The 20,566-nt window shown below is 43.9% G+C and overlaps 1 protein-coding gene across 6 annotated transcripts; it reads right to left on the bottom strand.

The window, feature by feature from the left end:
* Positions 1-270: 270 nt before the first annotated feature.
* On the bottom strand, positions 271-19,921 carry LOC146687846 (transcriptional repressor p66-alpha). Of its 6 annotated transcripts, none has more exons than XM_085439188.1 (11): positions 19,754-19,921; positions 10,274-10,788; positions 8,537-8,669; positions 8,159-8,287; positions 6,383-6,460; positions 6,159-6,278; positions 5,741-5,920; positions 3,602-3,860; positions 2,487-2,908; positions 2,134-2,392; positions 271-1,628 (listed from the first exon to the last, which is right to left on the bottom strand). In XM_085439188.1, the coding sequence occupies exons 2-11, from the start codon at positions 10,783-10,785 to the stop codon at positions 1,489-1,491; spliced, it is 2,232 nt and encodes a 743-aa protein (XP_085295314.1). In that variant the 5' UTR covers positions 10,786-10,788; positions 19,754-19,921; the 3' UTR covers positions 271-1,488. The 6 variants fall into 6 exon arrangements, with proteins under 6 accessions (XP_085295314.1, XP_085295319.1, XP_085295317.1 ...); XM_085439193.1 differs by having other exon boundaries at positions 2,269-2,392; XM_085439191.1 differs by having other exon boundaries at positions 5,741-5,899.
* Positions 19,922-20,566: the final 645 nt, after the last annotated feature.

Raw genomic sequence — 20,566 nt, 5'->3', positions numbered from 1 at the left:
ATTAGCAGTTTGTGAAATATGCCAGCCAGTTTGGCACCAACAACTGTGCTGCATTCAGTCCCTTAAAAAAATAAAATCGCCCTTCTTCCTCATTCTAACGCTCAAATTAAACTTCAGCAGGTCATCCTGACCACATCTACATGCATAGTTGCTACCATGTGAATGAATAGATATTTGTTAACAGCATACGTATGAATTTCGATTCTAGGCCCATAAGAGCAAAAATGTCACAGAGACAGTGATATCCCAAAACAGCAAATGAAAGCAGCAGTTTAAAATGTAATATTTTTTATTATTTATTTCAGGAGCTAGGAAAAAAGTAAACCAAATAAATTTAAACATAACTTTGTACATTGCAATTAAAATGACTGGAAAGCAGAGAAATTATGCATTATGGTGAGGGGCACAAGATAACGATGGTCTTGTGTAATCCAGAGTCTTAATCTTAATTGTGTGATCACACAACTCTTTAACTGTGTAATCCAGGAAGCTGGAAGATGTTTCCTTTAAGGACTGAGTCGAGGCTACATGTAGCCCGTGTCTCACGTGGACAATGGATAAATATCGGAGGCAAGATTTCTGGCTCCAGTGTGGCGAATTCAGCTCCTTCAGAGTTTTGCATTTTCTCAGTGATGATGTAACACTCAAAATAATCTTACAATGTTGACAATATAAAATAAGCAAATTACAGATGGTAATTACAGATGAATTAAGCAATGACACCACGCTTCTTCAGCTAAGGTGCAAAATGGGCTTAAGGATAGGCATGCTGTTAAACAGGAAAAAAAAGAAAGAAAAGAAAAAACAAAGCTAGAATAATCTTCATTTGTGGAAACCACATTATACTGAGTGATCTTAACCATCAGTCCAAGAAAAAAAAAAAGGAAAAACAAAAACACAAAAATAACTTACGGTAAATACAAAGTAAACTCAAACCTTTAACTACATGGGTGGTGTAATGAAAATTTTACAACTTGGTAATTTTGCTTTTACTTAAAATAAATGTGTATTTTGTCGAACGTGAACTCTTGGGTGTGATACAACTATTCAAGTGTCAAAAGGTTGGGTGCGTTTCACCCACATCATGGCAGAAAAGGGCTAACAAGCCTCAAACAGAATGCTTATTTTTATCAAAGGTACTCGCAGCAGACATAACCGTCTATCGTACATCATCATTTGAACGACCCTGTCTGGAGGACAGAGCCCAGAGGAAGCCCTTCAAGTATTTTCTTCTCTGCCCAGTCAAATCAAAATGGTTTCTGCACAATTATCAAATAACGATGAACCCCAAAAGAAGAAAAAAAAAAACATTGGAAAATAAGCAAAACTAAAACAAGAATCATACAAAGGTATTAATTAAGGAACGTTTCTTCACTTTGAGAGATTGTAATTGCTTAACAAGTCCTGCGGGGGCGCTGTGGACCGTATTATTGGAGCTGAGGAACTTGGGAAAAAAACTAGTAAATGAGTAGCGGAGTACGGCTTCGACTATTTCCACGCGTTTGCAGTCTGCGAGATTGACGAGCGAGAGGGGATCATGTCCAGCAGGTACTCCCTCTGGCGAGCGTCCACTGTGGCTGATGTCTTGTGACCCGTCAGGCTGGGGTTCACGTAGGCCATGGTCACTCCTGTGAACATGCAGCAGAGCGGCAGGTCAGGTCAGGGCGTGGAAAAGAACTGCGGCGTTACGTCTAATGATTTCGAAAAACACTGTATGATTGTGTAACACCTGAATGTAAAGCCACCCACGGCTCCATAACGCACGGACAGACACCAAGGAAAAACGAATGAGAGTTATGCGCTAATCTAACACACAGTAGTGAGACCCAGGAAAAAGTATTAAAACCACCAAACTGAGGGATTACAGCAGGAAAACAGATTCATTTCCAGAAGGGGTGGGGGTGGGGTGGGGGGTGCCTTGTCCGAAAACATTTCCTATTCATCATTTTCTTTCTAACGTGTAAGATTACAGTGATCACAATTTTTTTCTCTTTAGAAAGAAGACAAATTAATGATAAAAATAAAAAAAAAGTTGGATTTGGGGTGTCAAAGGATTGCTTTTGGACCAGACAGGAATTTGACAGAGAGCAGATGTCAGGCGTCAGAGTTGGGCTGGTATTAATGTGAGTCTACCTGTGTTGCTGCTGCTCTGCTTCTTCCATGCAGTGGATGAGGCACTACCTCCGCTGATAATCCTGTGGCCGCGGATTCCACTGCTGCTCACCTTTGAACTCTGCACAGAGCGGTGGGAAACATGGGCGTGCTTACCTGGCCGGCTGACCAAAGCCGCGGCCGCCACTGCGCTCTGCAGCTGGGAGGTGGAGGAAAAGGAGTGGGGGATGCCTCTCACCCCCACTGATGAGACACCGTGGGACAGGTGGCCCTGTGAGCTCTGAGGGAGGAGACACAAAAAGGCTGTTTGAGCTACGGCAGCTTTGACTCTACAAGTGTTCTCTGAAAAAAAGAGAACAAAACCTGATTCCAACCTGCTTGATGGAGTGATGATGAATGAGGTTTCCTCGGCTGGCCTGGTGGTGGTGCTGGAGGGAGGACACTCTGGCCTGAACTTGCTTCAGCTGCTGAGCCACCAGATGCTCTGCCTTCAGTGATGAAGAGGCAGATGAAGCGGATGATGAGGTACTGTGGGAGACTGGTGAAGATGTCTGCTGAATTATACGCTGCTCTATTTCTTGCTCTTGCTGCAGTGCTTTGACAAAGGCGGCTTTCAGCCTATTGGTATGCTCAGCTTTCAAAGCCTTTTTCTGGTTAGATGACATGCAGTCTTCACAGAGCACCGCCCCGCCTTTCGTCTTGTCCTGCCTCCAACGGCAGGTGAAGTCAGTGTTGCACTGGCTGCAGATGAAAGGTTCTCTGATGGTGGGCTTGGGCAGGGCTACACCCGTTTTTCCTGGTTGGAAACAGAGACAGGAAGCCCAGAGGCAATGAGCAAAGACAGAGCAGTGTGGCATCAAATAAGCACTGAAGAAAAACAGACACAAGCAGACAGATATTTAAATCCTGGGTGATAGTGGAGATGTCTTCACTCGGAACAATAGAAACAAAAATAAGCAGGCCAATTAGTAACAGGGGGAGGACAGCAACTAATCGCTATTTTCATTTTCATTACTGAGGAACATGACAGTTATTTTCCTAATTAATCAGTTAATTGCTTGCTTGCCCCAAAATGTCTATCAATATTTCCCAAAGCTGATCGTGATACCACAAAATTGCTGTGTAGCCAGAGATACTCGTTTTACTACCATATAAAATAAAAAGATGTTTGTTTTCTTATTTCGGATTATGTGATTGTTTCAATTGCTTTTAGGCAGATAATATAAGCAAGAAGTATTCTTACATGATGTACATACTGTGAATGCCTGCTTTTGAAACCTTAATAAAAAATATAAATTAAAAAAATTAAAAAAAATAAAAAGAACAAACTGTTAAAACCTAATTGCTGCAAAAGGAGACCGATTGGCAACCCTGATTATGAATGCCTTTAGTGATCACGTCTCATTGTTGTTCTGTAGAACCACAGCTCAGTTCACCTCTATAACAACAAAACAAAGCAAAGCACCAAAAGCTAAAAATCCACACATACCTCTGTGGATGGTATCCAGCAGATTCTGCACCACTTCTTCCAGTCCCACCAGGTAGATGAATTCATTATTGGCTGCAGAGGGCAGGAAGTTGAACTCTGGGGCAGGTGGCTTGGGTGGAGGGATCTCCAAGAGGGTCTTCTCCAGCTGCTTCCGCAGCGCGAGTTTAGCTGCAGCCTGACGGCTTGCCGGAGAGTCATTCAGACCCACCACAGACACACCGCTTCCTAGGGAAGAGCCCTTCAAACTGGATGAAGAGGCCTGCGTAAACAAGCAAAGACAGGAAGAAACACATGGTGTAAATATTCAGCCCCGACCACAATAGTGTCTCAAAGCTCTGTCACAATGTATTTCACATTTGTGCCAATGTCAAATACAACACAATACACAAAATCTGACTCATCTGATGATCTGACTACAAAAATACCTGCTACTTATCAAAGATGCTGACTTCACACACACGCACCTGGTCAGTCAACCTACTTTATTCCCCGGACTTTATCGTTACTCTTTGCCTGTTGGTTCTCCAGAAAAAGTCTGTTATGGGTGACTGTGCCATGTTCTCCTGTAGTCAGAAGTGTCCTGTTTAAGAGGCACCAGCATAACGGCCAACTGTCCTGGCCAGAGGACCCTTCTCTACGATTGGTTAGCCTGGCTCAAAATGAACTCTCCATTGCAGTAACTACACATTCTGAACAGTCTAATCTATGTTTCAAATTCATTGCTTCAGTAGCAAGGCTAAGCTGGCCAAATGAGTGATGAAGCGCATCATCTGCCTGAGCACAGTTTGTGAGCCTGAGCATCAACAGGCTTCAGAGTTTTTATTCGAACATTAATCAATTTCTTCCAAGTTTAATTGAGGACTGGGAGAACTTGCTGTCTGCCACCTAATGCAGCCCTGTGGAAAAATAAGCTGGCAGAACCTCCTTTAGCGGCAATAACATGATGTAATCATTTTCTGCATGACTTCCTCAGTCTGTCATATTGCTGTGGAGGAATTTTGTCCCACGCTTTCATTTATGCACAGCTCTCTTAAGGTCCCACCGTAGCATTTCACAGTCTGCCTGAGGTCTGGACTTTGACTGGGCCATTGCAACACCCGATTCTTTCCTTTTTCACTCATTCTGTTGTAGATTTGATCATTGTTCTGTTGCATGACACAACTTGAACCAAGCTTTATCTGTCAGATAGACGGCCTCACATTTAGCTCTAGAATACTTTGGTATACAGAAGTGTTCACGCTCCACTCAGTGACCAGGAAACCATCACCCCTCCACCAGCGTGCTTCGCAGTTGGTATGCCGATATGCTGTGTTTGGTTTTCGCTAAATATGGTGAAACATTTCCACTTTGACCTTGTCTGTCCAAAGCACATCATTGTTTTTTGAGGTTTCTGAGCATTGCACAGTCTGACCTTGAATTTGCTGGGACGACCACTCCTGAGTAGATTGTGACATTGTGTGTGTTCACACACACCTAAATGCTCCACACCAGCAAACTGCCAAAACCCGTTTTCATAAAGGTGCTCACGCTTACTGATGATCAATTAACCAAGTGCATCTGATCAGGCTGCTACATGCCTTCTGAATTCCTATTGAAATGGGCAGTGTTCATTTTCACATGACTGTACATCTACAGGCTGACGGTACATCTTAGTCAACCTGTTTCCCCTACAAGTAACAGTTTCCATTAACCGCCCGGCTTCCTATGGACTGGTAGATAAGGGTTCTTATTTGTTTTATTTTCAAAACTAAATGTGAGCTAACCAACAGTTTAGACTTCACTTTTTGTACATTCTGCATATTTGATTGCACCTCAGCGTTGTAGATAATCAATGAAAGAAGTAGTTATTGAGTGAATCATTCAAGATTTCTGACTGAATTCCCATCAGTTAAATTTAGGATTCTTTGTGATATTAAATGCTGAAGGCAACACATACACCAACGTGCAGTGGCTACAGCTTTCTCAGTTATAATCAGGAGCAATTTGAACTCTACACATATCAAATTTAGACAAAGTAACAAAACTTTTTACTTCATAGTATAATACATCCTACGCTTCCAGCCTGGAAGAGTGAATCACTTCTCTGCCCACTCTTGTTTTTTTGTTTTTTTTACATTGAGGGACCGGTGACATACTAACCAGCGTGCTGCCGACTCTGATGAGGCCTGGTTGGATCATTCCTCTCTGGCCCTGGGCGTCAGAGTTCCGGGGACCCAACAGCAGAGGAGGAGGACCAGACCCCGAGCCTCCAGAGGCAGCCAGCTGTTGCTGCTGCTGCTGGCGGAGAGCCTGAATCTGCTGTGGAGACACAGAGATGGGCTAACCACGACAATGAGACGGGCAACACAGACACAAAGGTAGCGGAGGACGAGGAAAGGACATCAAAAAGCACCAAAGCAAAGAACACACAGAAAGAGAGGGAGGCGCAAAGAGAGAACATAAGTCCTACATTTAAATATAACCTTTTCCCTATAGTCTGTCTCTTTAAGACAGCACTACCACGAAACACCTTTAGGCTATAATTAACTTGACAAGGATGAGTTTTCCCATGACTCACCTGTGCCCCTCTAACCAGAGGTGGCATGATGATCTGGGAGCCATGTTTAGACGAAATCTGCTGCCCTCCTCTCACCAGGGGTGGAGGGATGACAGTACCCGAACTCCTCCCTGTCAAAATCTGGTTTAAAGAAGTAAAAAAAAACACCGTGAGAAGTGGCATCAACTATAGTGCAACTGTGCTTTCAAACAAATAATGTGCATGTGTGATATTAGTGTATTAACCTGTGGAGAGCCTTTACTGCTTGCAATTGTTCCTCGAATTAGAGGAGGAGGAGCAGATGAGCCAGATAAACCTGAGGGCTGTAAAACAACGTACAGAGATATTAAACTGAAACGATGCTTCACTCTGCTGAACAGCACAAGCTTAGATAAACCAAATCGCATCGTCAATCAACATATAAACAGCGGCTGTCCCTGTCAACGACATGAACTGCATGTAACACATGGTTTATCTGCACCATCAAGGCATCACCTGCATTATTCAACAGTTATCATGGCTTTAACCTATATATTTGAATAAAACCTGACCGAGAGTCGTTATCACTTTTTAAAATCGTTTATTTATTTTGTTATGTAATAATTATGAGGCTGTTGTCATGGTTACTGTCAGTTTTACTTAATAGAAGTTGCAAATTAGTGTGGTTTGTTGTGTCATCTTTCTGTAACCAACGTTTTTCATAAATGTATTTAATCACATAGTCTGTACGTAAACAACAGATTCCTACCACAGTGACTTGAGCCGTTGGACAGTGCTCTGCTGTTTCCAGCATTTTGGATTCATCCGATTTCATTTTGGATGGATTTGACACATAAATCAAAGACACTGCATGCTCATGCAGTAGCAACCCTAACGTATACATCACAAAATGAACATTGTGTTCCTCCCCCAGCCCCTCTGCTGGACATTAGAAAGAATGCAGGTTTTAGCCACTTCTGCATTGGCTTCACATTTTCGACCCATCTTTTCTCTGCCTTCTGTGCATCACCTTTGACAAGTTTGACTTTAGTCATTTACAACAAATTATCATCAAAAGAAAAAGAAAATGTGCAGACGACTCGTATAATCTGAAGCTGTAGGTGAGAGATTGTTAAGGGCCAATTTGTAGCTGCTGCTGCTCCCTTACAAACTCACATTGTGGGTTGATGTCTTTTAGACTTGACTCCTTTTTCTAACCTGATGCGTGTAACACAATACTGAAAATTCAATAAATGAATTAAAATATTGTGAATATAATGAACTAGAGGGCTGATCTCATATGTGTTAGCCAAATGACCGTACATTAAATCATCCAACACTGAACACACCTTTGACCTCCCAACTGGCTCAGTCACATGAGTGACAGGAACCCCCTTGCCTCTGCTGACTGTATTGAATTTTCACACAGGCTACCAATTGCAAGTTGGGGTTATTAAAAGTGCACACCCATGACCGCTTTTGATCGCAAAGTGATTGCACAGGTCACCTGATATGAGGCAAACCTTTCTGCAAACAGTTGCAGTCTAACTCTCAGAGAGTCGAAGGTTGGCAAATAACTGCTGTCTGATTTATACATGCATCAATCTGAACAAGTTTTGTCAATGAGCACACTCAGGGGACTCGACTCAGCTGGTTATATTCTTGTTGAACAGGAAGTCTGCTGAGCACAAATGTTAAAGAGTTAAAGTGAGCTTCTTTTTTTTTATGTAGAGGGCAACAAATGTGATTTTCAATGATTTATCGCTGTTAATTGCTGTATTATCAGAAACAGATATAATTGCCAACATGAACACATTCAAATGCAGTCAGATAGACTGACTGTATTATGGTAACATTTATGGGAGATTTTAGTGACAGCGTTGGGATACTTCACAATCCACAGAAAACTGTGCAGGAACTAGAAGAGAATCACTAAAGATCAATGACCTGTTGGCAGATTTGTAATATTATCCCATCAATATCTATCCCTACACGTGGAAGAGTGCAATGATGTGTTGATGTGGGCGAAAGCTGCTAGTTACCTTCTGCAGAGTGTCCCTCTGAATTTGGCTCTGCCGCAGTTTCTTCAGCAGCACGAGCTTGGCCTCCTCCAGTCTCAGCTCCTCCTTCAGCTGCTTAATGATACGCTCCCTCTCAGCTGGGCTGCTCTTCTACATTCAACAGAGCACAGCGGCACGTTACAAAAAAAAAAAAAAAAAAAAAAAAAAAAAAATGAAATCCCTTCAGGTTACTGAACATCCCCTGATTCCTCTGAGTCCTCAATCCACCTCTAACCACACAGTGCAACATCTCTGAGGTCCAAACTTGCACCCCCAGTACTAAAATCTATAAAAGCTCACAGCTAAGTGAGTCTCGAGCTCTCATCTTCCAATGCACGATTTCTGACTTTGGTCTCTCACCATGAGCAAGTCCGTGTCCAGCTCTTTAAAGTGGCTGAGCCCGTTCATCGGTGGACTAGGGGAGTCATTATCTGACAAAATGATGACGTCATCATCTTCAGGGGATGGAGGGCGCTTCTCTCTTTTTATACTCCTGGACAAAAAAAAAAAAAAAAATGTTAATAACAGCATTTAAATTGATGTTTCTGTACGGATTACATCCAGTGTGTTCCTTCAGTACTTTGAGGGATGTTATAATCATCCTACTCCACAGCTTGACCATTTCACTTCTTTCTATCCTCTCTCTATTCTAGTCAAAATTCAAAAGATGCATCATTTGAATGTGTTGTGCATGAATGTGTATACTCTTGAAACATCAGCATCCCCAGTGAAAAATCACAAATGTGATTTGAGTTTAAAGACAGGATTTAGCTGCGCCGTTCGAGTTCGCAGTGGCAGATCCGGATAGGTTGAGAAGCTTCAGAACGTGTATGGCAGTTTGAAGGAAGATAAAGCACAACTCGACCGCTTCAAGTATTGGCAGCCATTACTAATGCCTGTATTTAAGGAGGTCTGCTCCTCAACCACAAATATAATTTATGACCACAGGTTTATCCTCTTCGCTGTAATCTAACAAGTCCAGACAGCGCTCCGCACAGCTTCTATTCATATCGAAGGTTTACCAGCAACAAGGGGAACAGGCTTAAATGCCAAGGAGGGGCAAGGTGTGACTGACTTAAAGCTCCGGTGAAGGTCTTTAAGTCACAATGAAACGGCTGCTTGAGAGCACGCATTTCCTGTTGAAACAGGATACTGTGGGCAGGCGTTTGAAGCATTTGGAGTTGACCTGCATTCGCGTAAACTCGTCACACAAGGCACGCTAAGCAAATCTTGGAGAATTTTGGGATCAGTCATCACTTTTATCTACAAAACCACATCGTTATGCACATTTTACTCATGGCCTCCCCTCCAAACACTTACAGCTCCTACTGCAAAGTGACTAGTTGAGCTGCAGGCTATATGTGAGAGTAGATGACCTAAATACTTTGACTAGTGGCACTCAAAGACTGAAGGGCAGGAGGAATGCTCCTGTTAAAATAAGACAGGCCTTATGATTGCACAGATTATGCATTTCTGTGAAGCATAAGAATTTGGTAAAGTCAACAAATGACGACACGCGGCCCGTCTCTTCTCCTCGCCGTCTTTTTTTTTTTTGTGTCTGTCTGTGTGTTTATTCATGTGTGTATTAGTCTCTCCTGAGGGCTTAGCGCCATCATCACTTCCTGTGGATTAATCACTTCTCTTCCAAAGAAGTCACGTGACCTCAAAGTCATCATCACGTGACACGTTCACTTTTCCTCTCATCTCTCCCCCCCCCTCCCCCTCCCCTCACTGTTCCTTCCACTGTGGAAACCATGGCAACAACCGGCTGGAACCAGTTTGTGACACACACGGCTTCATTTTGTGTTCGGGGAGTTTTTAGGGTTCAGGTGGTGGAGAGGGGGGAAAATGGAGGTAGAGCAAAAGTTCAGCATCACCTCTGAGCCACAAACACACACACGCAGCAGGATTACAAAAGTAACTTTGAAACATTTTTAGCCCGTTCATATTCAAACAAGGTGCCATTTGTCCTTTTCTAAAACCCCATAAGTGGGTTTTTAGAACAAAAAGTCTAGACAAGGAGCCGGCAGTGCTTCAGAAAAGCCACAAGGCACCTTCACATTATTCTTTTTGTGTTTACTGTGAACCATTTCTCACCCTTTGGTGGTGCTCATGTCCACGGGCTGCTCTCCTGTCTGAACTTCAACCTTAATAGTGGCCTTTACTTCCCCTGCGGCCAGCATGCCGCCGGACGCCTTTGGCTCCGCCTGCCGGACGCGGCTCCTTGTGTCCATTGCCCTTGCTTTGTCATTGCAGTCAGTCCGATTGTCTGAGCCGGGTTCGACCACCTCCTGTCTCTGGGACCAATTCCGATCATCCTTCACCGGCTGGGAGGTCAAGGGTAACACTAAAGATAACGGCAAAGGGCTCTGATCCTGCTCCTGCTCCTTGTCATGCTCTAATCCGGGCCTAGTCCGGCTCTGACCATCCTGTGCCAGAATAAGGTCAGGCTTAGGTTTAGTTGGGGTCTGTGTTGGCGATTCAGACGGGTCCAGTTTAGGTTTTTTGCTTTCATTGTCGGCATCGGAGGTTTCTACAGACTGTGGGGCAGCCTCCCTCTCCAGCGCCCTCTTCTGGCTGCGTGTCTGGCGGACAGCCTCCTCAGACATCCCCTGTAAATAGAAAGAAGAAGAATAACAGTGTTACGTGACGTGTTCAATAGTCAAGCAGGATCCCAAAATGACACGAAAACAAAAAAAGTTTACATTGAAAATAGGGAGCATAAAAACTCCAGGAAAAGGAAATGTCCATTTTTATTGTATGAAGTTGGAAAAACACCACTTAGGTATATTTAAGATTCTACTCAGTCAAAAAAACAGAACTTTTAAAATCATATTTCCATTTCTAAAAGAACTGAAAGTGAAAGTCCTTGTATTTAATTTACATTACCCATTTATAGTCACATGCTTATGGCCTACATCAGGGTCAACGTAAATATATATATTTATAAAAATAAAAACTTAAAAAAATGTGAATAAACTACCTCAAAGTGTTTTGAGTGGATATGTCTGATGTTGGGTGAGACAAAATTTAAACACCACCCCTCAGCTGCACTTTTCCAGCTCATGGCTGCGTCACATACCACCTTGTTTTCCACTGGACACTCCCTTTTTGCCTTGACTGACTATGATCGTATATTAGGCACAGCCGTATTGCCGCCTCATTGGCAGATCTTTATGTGACTTTACACTTGCCAGCCCTTTTTAACTTCTCATTAACACTGTTATCTAATCACTCAACACGGCAGCGACTCAGTTTATTTAGGCATGTACACATGGTCAAGACAATCTGCTGAAGTTCAAACTGAGAATGAGATTGAGAAAGAAAGGGGATTTAAGTAACTTTGAATGTAACGTTGCTGTTGCTCCCACAGGGGTTGGCCTGAGTATTTCAGAAACTGCTGGGATTTTCCTACACAACCATTTCTAGTGTTTACAGAGAATGGTCCGAAAAAGAGAAAATATCCCGTGGGCAGCAGTTCTCGGAGTAAAAACGCGTTGTTAATGCCAGAGGTCAGAGGAGAATGGCCAGACTGCTTTGAGCTGACAGGAAAGCAACACTAACTTGTTACAACCAAGGTATGCAGAGGATCTCTGAATGCACAACATATCAAACCTTCGAGCAGATTTGATACAGCAGCAGAAGACCACACCGGGTGAATCTAAGAACAGTAAACTGAGACTTCACACAGGATCACTGAAAGTGCACAACAGGAGGCTGCCTGGTTCTATGAGGCTCGATTTCTGTTTCAGCAATCAGATGGTTGGGTCAGACTAAATAACATGAAAGCATTGAACCATCCTGCCTTATACCACTGATTCACAGTGGTCATAGAGTAATGGTATGGAGGATATTCTCTTGGCACGTTTTGGATCCCACAGTATTAACTGAGCATGGCTTAATTTTATGATCAGTGTACCCTTATACAAAGCTCAAATAAAAGCTCAAACTGGTTTCTGACTGGTTAAACATGACAATGAGTTCACTGAACGGGAGGGTCACATCATGGATGTGCAGCTACAAAAATCTACAGCAACTGTGTGACACATCAGTATGGCCCAAAATCTGAGGAATGTTTCCAAAAGACAGACAGACTACACTAGCAAATTGGATGTATTCTGTCAGTGACTGGTTGTTTTCCATTTCATCTACTCTGCATTTATCCTATTGAGTGTGTAGCGTTTGATGTTTTACAGTGACCCTGATGTGAGCTATAAGGTAAAATATGTCGGCCAATTAATAAAGTGCTGCCGGAACTTTAATTTCTTCTGATCGCACATCCTTAATGTGGTAATCTCAGGCACACAGCTCTGAGTGCAAGTGCAACAGCCTCACCCAGCTGCTCTTCAAACTTCCTGTTAGTGAGGGGCAGCCAATCAGAAGAAAGCTATCTTATAAGGAAAGGTGATAAACCAGCTTATTTCAGACAGTGGATGAATTGAGGGGCTGCACCGAGTAAGACAGATAAAGGTTATGATGAACTGTTAGAAGAAAAATAACAGAGCCCCTTTTATTTAGGCTCTAGCCCAAGTCACATGTCATTCTCACAAGGCTAACACGCTAGGAGAAACCTGCAGGTCTATTACCCAATAATAAATTAAGGCGTCTATTTTACCCCAACTGCATTTGCGATTGTCCTCGTGTTGTTCAATAATGACGCAGACAAGACTGACCTTGAACCAGCTGCAGGGGACATGCTCTAAAAATGGCACCCAGACAAAACATCTTGGATTATCACGGTCACATAGCCAAGATGTTGACTCAAGTATAATTCCAAAACATCCCATTCTCCAAATCTCAGTCTAGACTAAAAGCCAGGAGAAAGGGGGACACTAGGAAAAATATGGGCGTACTCAGAAAGTGCTCAAGTGTTCAGGGCAAAATAGAAAATCAAAAAATGCACTTGAGAGAAGCAGAAAGGTCTTTTGAAAGACTGCAAAGAGAAAAAAAAATGCTGCAGAGAGATAAAACATCTATGACAACATCGTAATCAAATCAGAGTTAAAGGGACTTGGGGTAGAGCGAAAATTCACTGGAGCATGAATTCTGTTCAAATATTCATAACAACTCATGAATCCACATATTTTAGAAATGTACGTATTCACGTGGAGGGATTTTTCATTGGCTGCGAGGAGCTCACGATGCGTATACAACTCTTTCTGAGTGGAGCACCATATCCATTACTGTCCAATATCCCCTGAACACCAGATTCAATCCCCACCAGATGTTGACATGGCAGCAGTAGTGGAGATGAGGACATACAGCGGCTCGCTCTGTCAGGCGGACGAGCATTACAGAGTGCACTTGTGCCCTCGCAGAAGTGCACCAGTACATGGCACATAGTGTCACACATTATCCCTACAGTAGCTGCTCTGAATCACTCAGAGTCGGGTCAGAAACGAGAGCGGACGCACGGGATGACGGCAGATACTCCACATCAGTCAATACATGCTGATGGTTTTGATAATGGCCTATCAAACTGTTTGGCTGTACATCTCTGATGCACTTTTCATATCAGTGGATATTGACCCATTTATCCATAATAGCATCCTGTGCACTAAGAAAAGACTTACAAAAGGGTCAATCATCCCACTGATGACTCTGGATTTGGGCACGTGCCTCTGAGGTGTTTTCTGCCCCATCAAGTACACATGATGCTGTAATATCTAAACACCAATATGCCTAAATATAGGTATAGTGTGAGATTATAAAGACAGAATATGACTCATAATTTCCATTACTAGTGGTGCTGATTATGCCGCGTACTTACATACTGTAGTTTGGTACAAGAATGATGCTGGTGATATGATCACAAAGGATTTACTCAGAAATTTTTATATCCAGAGCAATAGCAAAAAGCCAGGTAAGGCTCGCTATTGTTCACTGTGTACACACTCATTGAATTGGTTATTATTGAATGTGTAAAAAGGCAAATGTTGATCCATATGGCATGCTACACACAGAGAGTAGACAACCTGTGCTCAAAGTTCACAGGATCTCAAACAGACAGCACATTCAGAGATGCACAAAGGATCTTGCTTTCTGCTGGAAGAGCATGAAGAAGCAGCAGTGCACCGCAGTTATGTACTTATGCATATTTATGTCTTTATGTTACAGAATCAAGAGCCAGTCCTCCCAGGACTGTGGAGGCCCTCAGTCTGCCCAGCGACGCGCCACAGGAAGCTACGTTCCTTTTTTTGTTTTGTTTTTTTGGAAGGGTGTGGGAAGGAGGAGGGGGGGGGGGGGGTTCGCTACAATTAACCCTTACAACCTGGAGTACTTCTCCGTAACACACACACCGTATGCGCTTCCAACCCCTCCTCCCCTTCCTGTTCTCAGAACGGCTATGGCGGCGAGCAATGAGCGCACTTAATGTATCCATCATGCACACATACAAAATGCACGCAGGGTGACAATGCAGCATGCAGAGCAATCACCTGATAGCAGAGAGCTGACTAAGTTTTTATAATACTCTGACATCACTGAGACACACATGACATGACCCTTCCCAGGATTCAGTGGGACACACAAAGCACTTTTCCTGAGAACCGGTTTAAACCGGTTAGCTTGTGTGTGTGTGTGTGTGTGACTCTGTCAGTGTGTGTGCGTGTGTGTGTGTGTGTATGACAGAGAGAAGCTAAAGCTGGTTTTAACCCTTCAGGTGCTGGAGCAGGCGCAGGGCTTCCACACTGACGGCCATTATACAGTGTGTGCGTATGTGTGTTTGTGTGTGTGTGGTGTGGCGGGGGTGGGGTGTTGTGATGACATTATTAATTTCTGGCGCATATAGCTGTGAAATGATGCTGCTGGAAGGAATTAGACATGGGGAACGCCACCCATCCCCGCACCAACCTTACACGGGCACTGACCCCATCTTTGTAATGGGGGATCTTTAATGGCTGGCAGGTTTCACATTTCATCTTCATGGCAGTTTACACACACAATTCCTTCAAACCCTCTTCGCGCGCACACACACACACACACACACACCCAAGAACTTGACATCACATGCAACCAGTGCAAAACCTCTGAAAGCAACCGAAACTTTACATGTCTCACAAATTCAGGCTATATAGCCAAACTTAACTGCTCACTTTTCACACACACACACACACACACACACACACACACACACACACACACACACACACACACACACAAAGAGGAAAAGCTACACTGTCCACTTCAATATTACACTTGTTACAGCAGCAGGCGGAGTGATTAGTGTCATGGTATGATCTGAATCACATTGTATACAACATTATCCTGTTAAATATTCAAATCAGATGGAAATCCTCAAACAGCATTAAACGACACTGCAAAGACTTGACAGCACAGCGAGAGATCGCGCTCATAATTCTCACGGCGGCTGGGCTGACTGGTTGATTGTCACTTCTTTAGTACATTTTCACCAGACCAAAGGTTTACCATCTGCATTTCTTCCCAAAGTAGAAACATTCACTTGATTTCGACCAGAAGCTGCACTGTCCCTTTGGTGTCTGGTGAAAAGAAGTTACATTTTTCTGTCCTTGAATGATAACGCCATTTTTTCCCCCACTAGTACCTACTCGACTCAACTCTACTCGACACTTAGGTGGTAGTACCTGGTACTTTGCTAGTATCTACTTAGCCGGGGTTCTAAGCGAGCTGAAAATGTAATGTCAACAGACTGCATGCCACTGACTGGCCAGAAAATGATGTCATTGGATGAGTCATGAGAGAGACTCCTTTGCAAGAATCAAACTCGTCATTTTTGAACCCTGGATACAAGGAAAAAGACTCGACACTAACCGACACTGTCCACCAACGACGAGGTGCAGACGATGTCCTCCATTGTTGTGTTGTTTTGTGCCGCATACTCACAGTGTGATGGCATTCAATTGCAATGGAAAACGACTGAAACCGATTCGAGTCGAGCAGAGTAGGTGCTAATCTAAAAGAGCCACATGAGCCACCCAACTGAAGCCCATTAGATATTAGACAAAAACATCTGAATGCACACTGTCGTTGCATTACTAAAACTCTTTATCAGTGTTTTTAAAAAAGGGTAACATAAACAGCTGTAATTTAATGACATTGAAGAACAAAGTTAATCCAAGATTCTGCAGGTTTTGCAAAATGTAATGTCTTGCAGTTTCGTCCTAAAGCCACAAGTCTGTACTTGTAAAACTAGACTTCAGTTGGTCTTCCAGTTTTACAGGGACACAACAATGTAGGAAAACACGGCATCACTGCTGCTTTCAGAGACACATTTTCCAAAATGATGGCAATTTTGATTTTTTTTCTAATAAAGTTGCCGTGTGCACACTGTGCTTTCCAACATTTAGTTGTGTTTTGGAGGTTTCCATGTGCATACTACAAGAATGCCCACAAGACTGGTCCTCTAACAAGTCCTGCCCATGGCACTATATTGTTTAAGAAGTGACCATTAATGAGAATTGACGTGGCCCATACATCCGTGTAAGACGCCTGACCAACAGTAATACGAACGGCACATATGCAAGTTGACTCAGTGTCCAGAAAGTTGCCAATCCAACTCTGGTCAGCTGTCTCAAATGCCTGATATACATTTGAATCCTTTTTGTGACATTTCTCCAATCAAACCCAATCATCTCATTAACAACTGGAGTGTATTTAAATCACAGTGATCACTGCCACATTATCAAGGTGCAAAGTGCTACTTTAATCTAGCATCAGGTTCCTACCACTATCAGGGTTTTGTCTTCTCTGTCTTTTTCTCCTGCTATGAGGCAGTTATTTATCACATTGATCCTGTCAGCTATCAGTCAATCATCTTCACTCACACCAGCAGCCTCGCTCTCAATTATCACTGATGTCCACCTTTACATGCAGTATGTGTTCAGCACTTTATTTACCCACGAGAGACCTTTTACCCTGTGAACACATATTTCTACATCACACGGGGGCTTCAAGAAACCGTGCAACTATGCGGCCACTCTACCTTGGAAAACTGCTGAACCAGCAAAGTATTCGTTTCCATTACCTGGTTGCATCTGTCAGAATAACAAATGATAGCAATGATAGTGTCCGTGCACTAACTAAAAAGCAAAACCTTCGCGGCCCCACTCACAATAGAAGAATGTCATCGGAGGTGTATGCTTAAATAAGATGTTGCTTTGGAGCTAGTTATGGCCAAAGCTCACTTTTGTGGGTCACTGACTTGCTCAGTTAAATAACTTCAGATCTTGAGAGCTCAGAGCTTCACACAGCAGCATCTACACGAAACGAACTGAAAAGGCAATTAGGGAGCAACTTGCTCCACACGTATTTGATGACGTCTCTGATGTTTGACCAAACAGGTCGCCCTGTGACCCCCAGTAGTTATGTGGAGCAGCTCAAAATGTGGCTAGCAGATGACCCTTTACAGAACAGTAGCTGACTGCACAACAGCCCTGAACCAGCCTTGTGTGTCTGTGTGTGTGTGAGAGACATCGCTGGAACAGTGCTTTCTGGAATGGCTGAAAATTCATGCGCTGTTTCTGACTCACTCAGTCTTGTCATTTGAATACAAACAACACAATCACTCTGGGGTGGATAGTACTACTACTGCATCACGCTGCAGATGCACAGTTTCTACACAGGAAGGACAGGTAGCTCAACAGCCAAAGCGCTCCCCTCTCCTCTGACCCCCCCCTTCCCTTCACTAAAAGCAACCTGCACACTGTTGACATGTAAATAATGCTTTACAGGGCCTTTGTTCACACAAACAAGCGAGGGTTCATTCCAGATCACCACAAAGAGGCAATAAAAGTCTCCTAAAAGCAGCAGCTCGCTTTTGCAACAATGCCATCCCCAGCTTACATGGCATGCATGGGACTTTTAAGTGGCTGCATTGTGTTGCAATGAGAACTAACAGAAACTGATAGGAATCGGACAGAAAACCTAGATTTGTTTTTATTTTATTTTTTATAGCTGTCTTAGTCTTACAATAGTAAGACTTTTAACCACATATTTGTAGATTTTTGGATCATTTTCACAAGCCGTCTTAATTTTATAATAATTATTTTTTAATGAATAAAAGACGATTATGTAGCTTAACAAGAAGAACTTCACTGCAGTAACTCTGATTGTGGCTCACACTTTCAGGCATTAATGCTACTTGGAAAGCAAGTTGATACAAGTCAGCAGACATTAGTCAGCTATGTCCTCTGCAGGTGACGGTATGCAATAAGACGCTGAAAATCAATCAACTGCAAAACTAATTAAGTAATTAACCAATTAAAGGCTACACGATCACGACTCAGCAAGAGTAACCAGTGCCGTCACAACACGGCGTCAGTCCGCGTGTGGCTCGCTGCACACACCATGAGCAACGCCGGCTTCCGTCACGTTCAGCCATTAGATATCCCCACGTTTTAAATCCACCTCAGCGCGTCCGCATGAACGGACGGCACAAATTTAGCGGCGAACTGGTGTGACGGCAGAAATCCTGAGCCCACAGCTTTGTCCCGAAGCGCTGCAAAAACTCGTGCTGTGGAAATGTGTGCGTGCGTGCTCCTGTCTGGCTGAGAGGAAGAGACAGAGAGGGGAGTGTGTGCGGTGTGTGTGAGAGTGTGTGTGTGTGTGTTCAGCTTTAAGAGGAGGAAGACTACGGTTGTCACAGAGAGAAGTAGGAAGATTAGCTACCAGATAGCAGAACCAATACTGGTGCCACGGGGCTTAAAGCGGGCAGCGGCGTCCACCATTAACGTTTCCAGCCGCCAGTACACAGTCCAAAAAACCAAACTCAGCCCTTTAAAAACTAAACCCAGCCCACACTTACATGTGCAACTAGCCGGCTTTTTTATTATTGACACCGCCTCGGAGGAGGTGTGCGTGTTATTAGTTAGCGAGCTAACATTAGCTACATCGCACAAACAAAAACACGAAGCCACTTTTAGCTCGGATAAAGGCACTCGGTGTGTGTGACCACCAGCGGCTGCCGGACACTTTAAGCCAAACTACTGAAAGTCCTCCGAGCCGGGGCAAGCCGCTCGTCAACATGACCCCCACACACAACCAGAACCGAACCCGAATCGTTGACCTGGCTCGCACCCCCGATGCGGGACAGCCGTCGAGCTCAAAAAGGACCCCCAAACTTTCGCGATACTGCCCTAAAAGTGCGGCTTCAGGAGGCTCACCGGGACGGTTTACCTGTCTGTCCCCTCCCGAGGAAAAACCTCCGAGTCGGAACTCATAAATTTCATCGACCGGCCCACGGACTGAGCCGCCGCCGCCGCCGACGACCGTCGAGCCGCTGGCGATGTAACGTTGTAATCCTTACCTCGTTAAACGACTTCTACCGCACCAAATCAAGTCCAGCCATCACATTTACTCGCCGGTGCTCCTGAGGAAACATTAAATAAAAGAAATTTTGGCTGAGCGAGCCCCCCCTCTTCTCCTCCCCAGTGCTCAACCTTTGGCTCTGCGGAGAAGTGTTACTTTTCAACAGCCCATCAGCTTCTTTATCGTCACAGATAGGTGGAGGAAAACCTGGCTCCTCTCGACGAGTCCGAATAAAAGGCTCCTCTCGATCCCCTCACTAAAAAAACTTCAGCTTCACATAAGTCAACTTACTCGGTAGCTTTGTCTCCCGTTCTTCGCCGATGGTCGACCAAGGAATGTTTAATCTGCAGTTAACCTCGATAAATCGTTGCTTTTTTTTGAAATCCAGGGGATATCCTCTTTTTTCGGCCCTCCCCGCTGCCGCGTCTGTTGCCAAATAATGCGCCTCAACACACATGGAGCCGCTGCGTCCTCTTAGTGGGCATGCGCACCTCGCCATACCAGGGCGACCGGATCACATCATGTAAGTCACTGACCACGGAGGGCCAAAGCAGGACGACAATGTCAGGGCCCCCCGGGGTCCCCGGAGTGACCCGTGAGTGTACCAGCAAGTGTACAGATCCCCTCCAATACACACTCACACACGCACACACAGTTACAGTACTGACCCATGAATATGTAAAACACCACATATTTCATCCCAAACACTCACTAGCATCCTCTTTGAATCACCACAGCTTCTACGGTGGCTCTAACTCCAAGTCAGGACTCAACTCACAGATGCCAGAGTGGCTTTATTGCCAGCCTTATGAGCACGGTGACACAAGTAACGCTTCAAACTTAGCATGTGGACAAATAATCAATTTGCACACAAAACAAAGCGGACAGCAGCTGCAAGAGCGAGGAGACAATCCGCTCAACTGCACCCGAGCCCGGACCCTTAAAGGTCTCCAAAGTGCAAGCAAATGCTGATTTATTTCTACTTAAAGTACATTATGAGCTTAATGGGGGTGGTCCCGTTTTATTTCATAATGTTGAATCTGTGCCTGGCAGAGGCGAATGTGACTAAATTGATTTATCAAACCCTTATTTATTAATTTTTTA

The sequence above is a fragment of the Copadichromis virginalis genome, linkage group LG18 (genome assembly GCF_057382275.1).
Source record: "Copadichromis virginalis isolate Kocher_CV1m ecotype Utaka linkage group LG18, C_Virginalis_male_GT1.1, whole genome shotgun sequence".
Taxonomy (NCBI): domain Eukaryota; kingdom Metazoa; phylum Chordata; class Actinopteri; order Cichliformes; family Cichlidae; genus Copadichromis; species Copadichromis virginalis.
The sequence above is the reverse complement of the archived record's forward strand: the minus strand, read 5'-3'. Positions and strand labels throughout refer to the sequence as shown.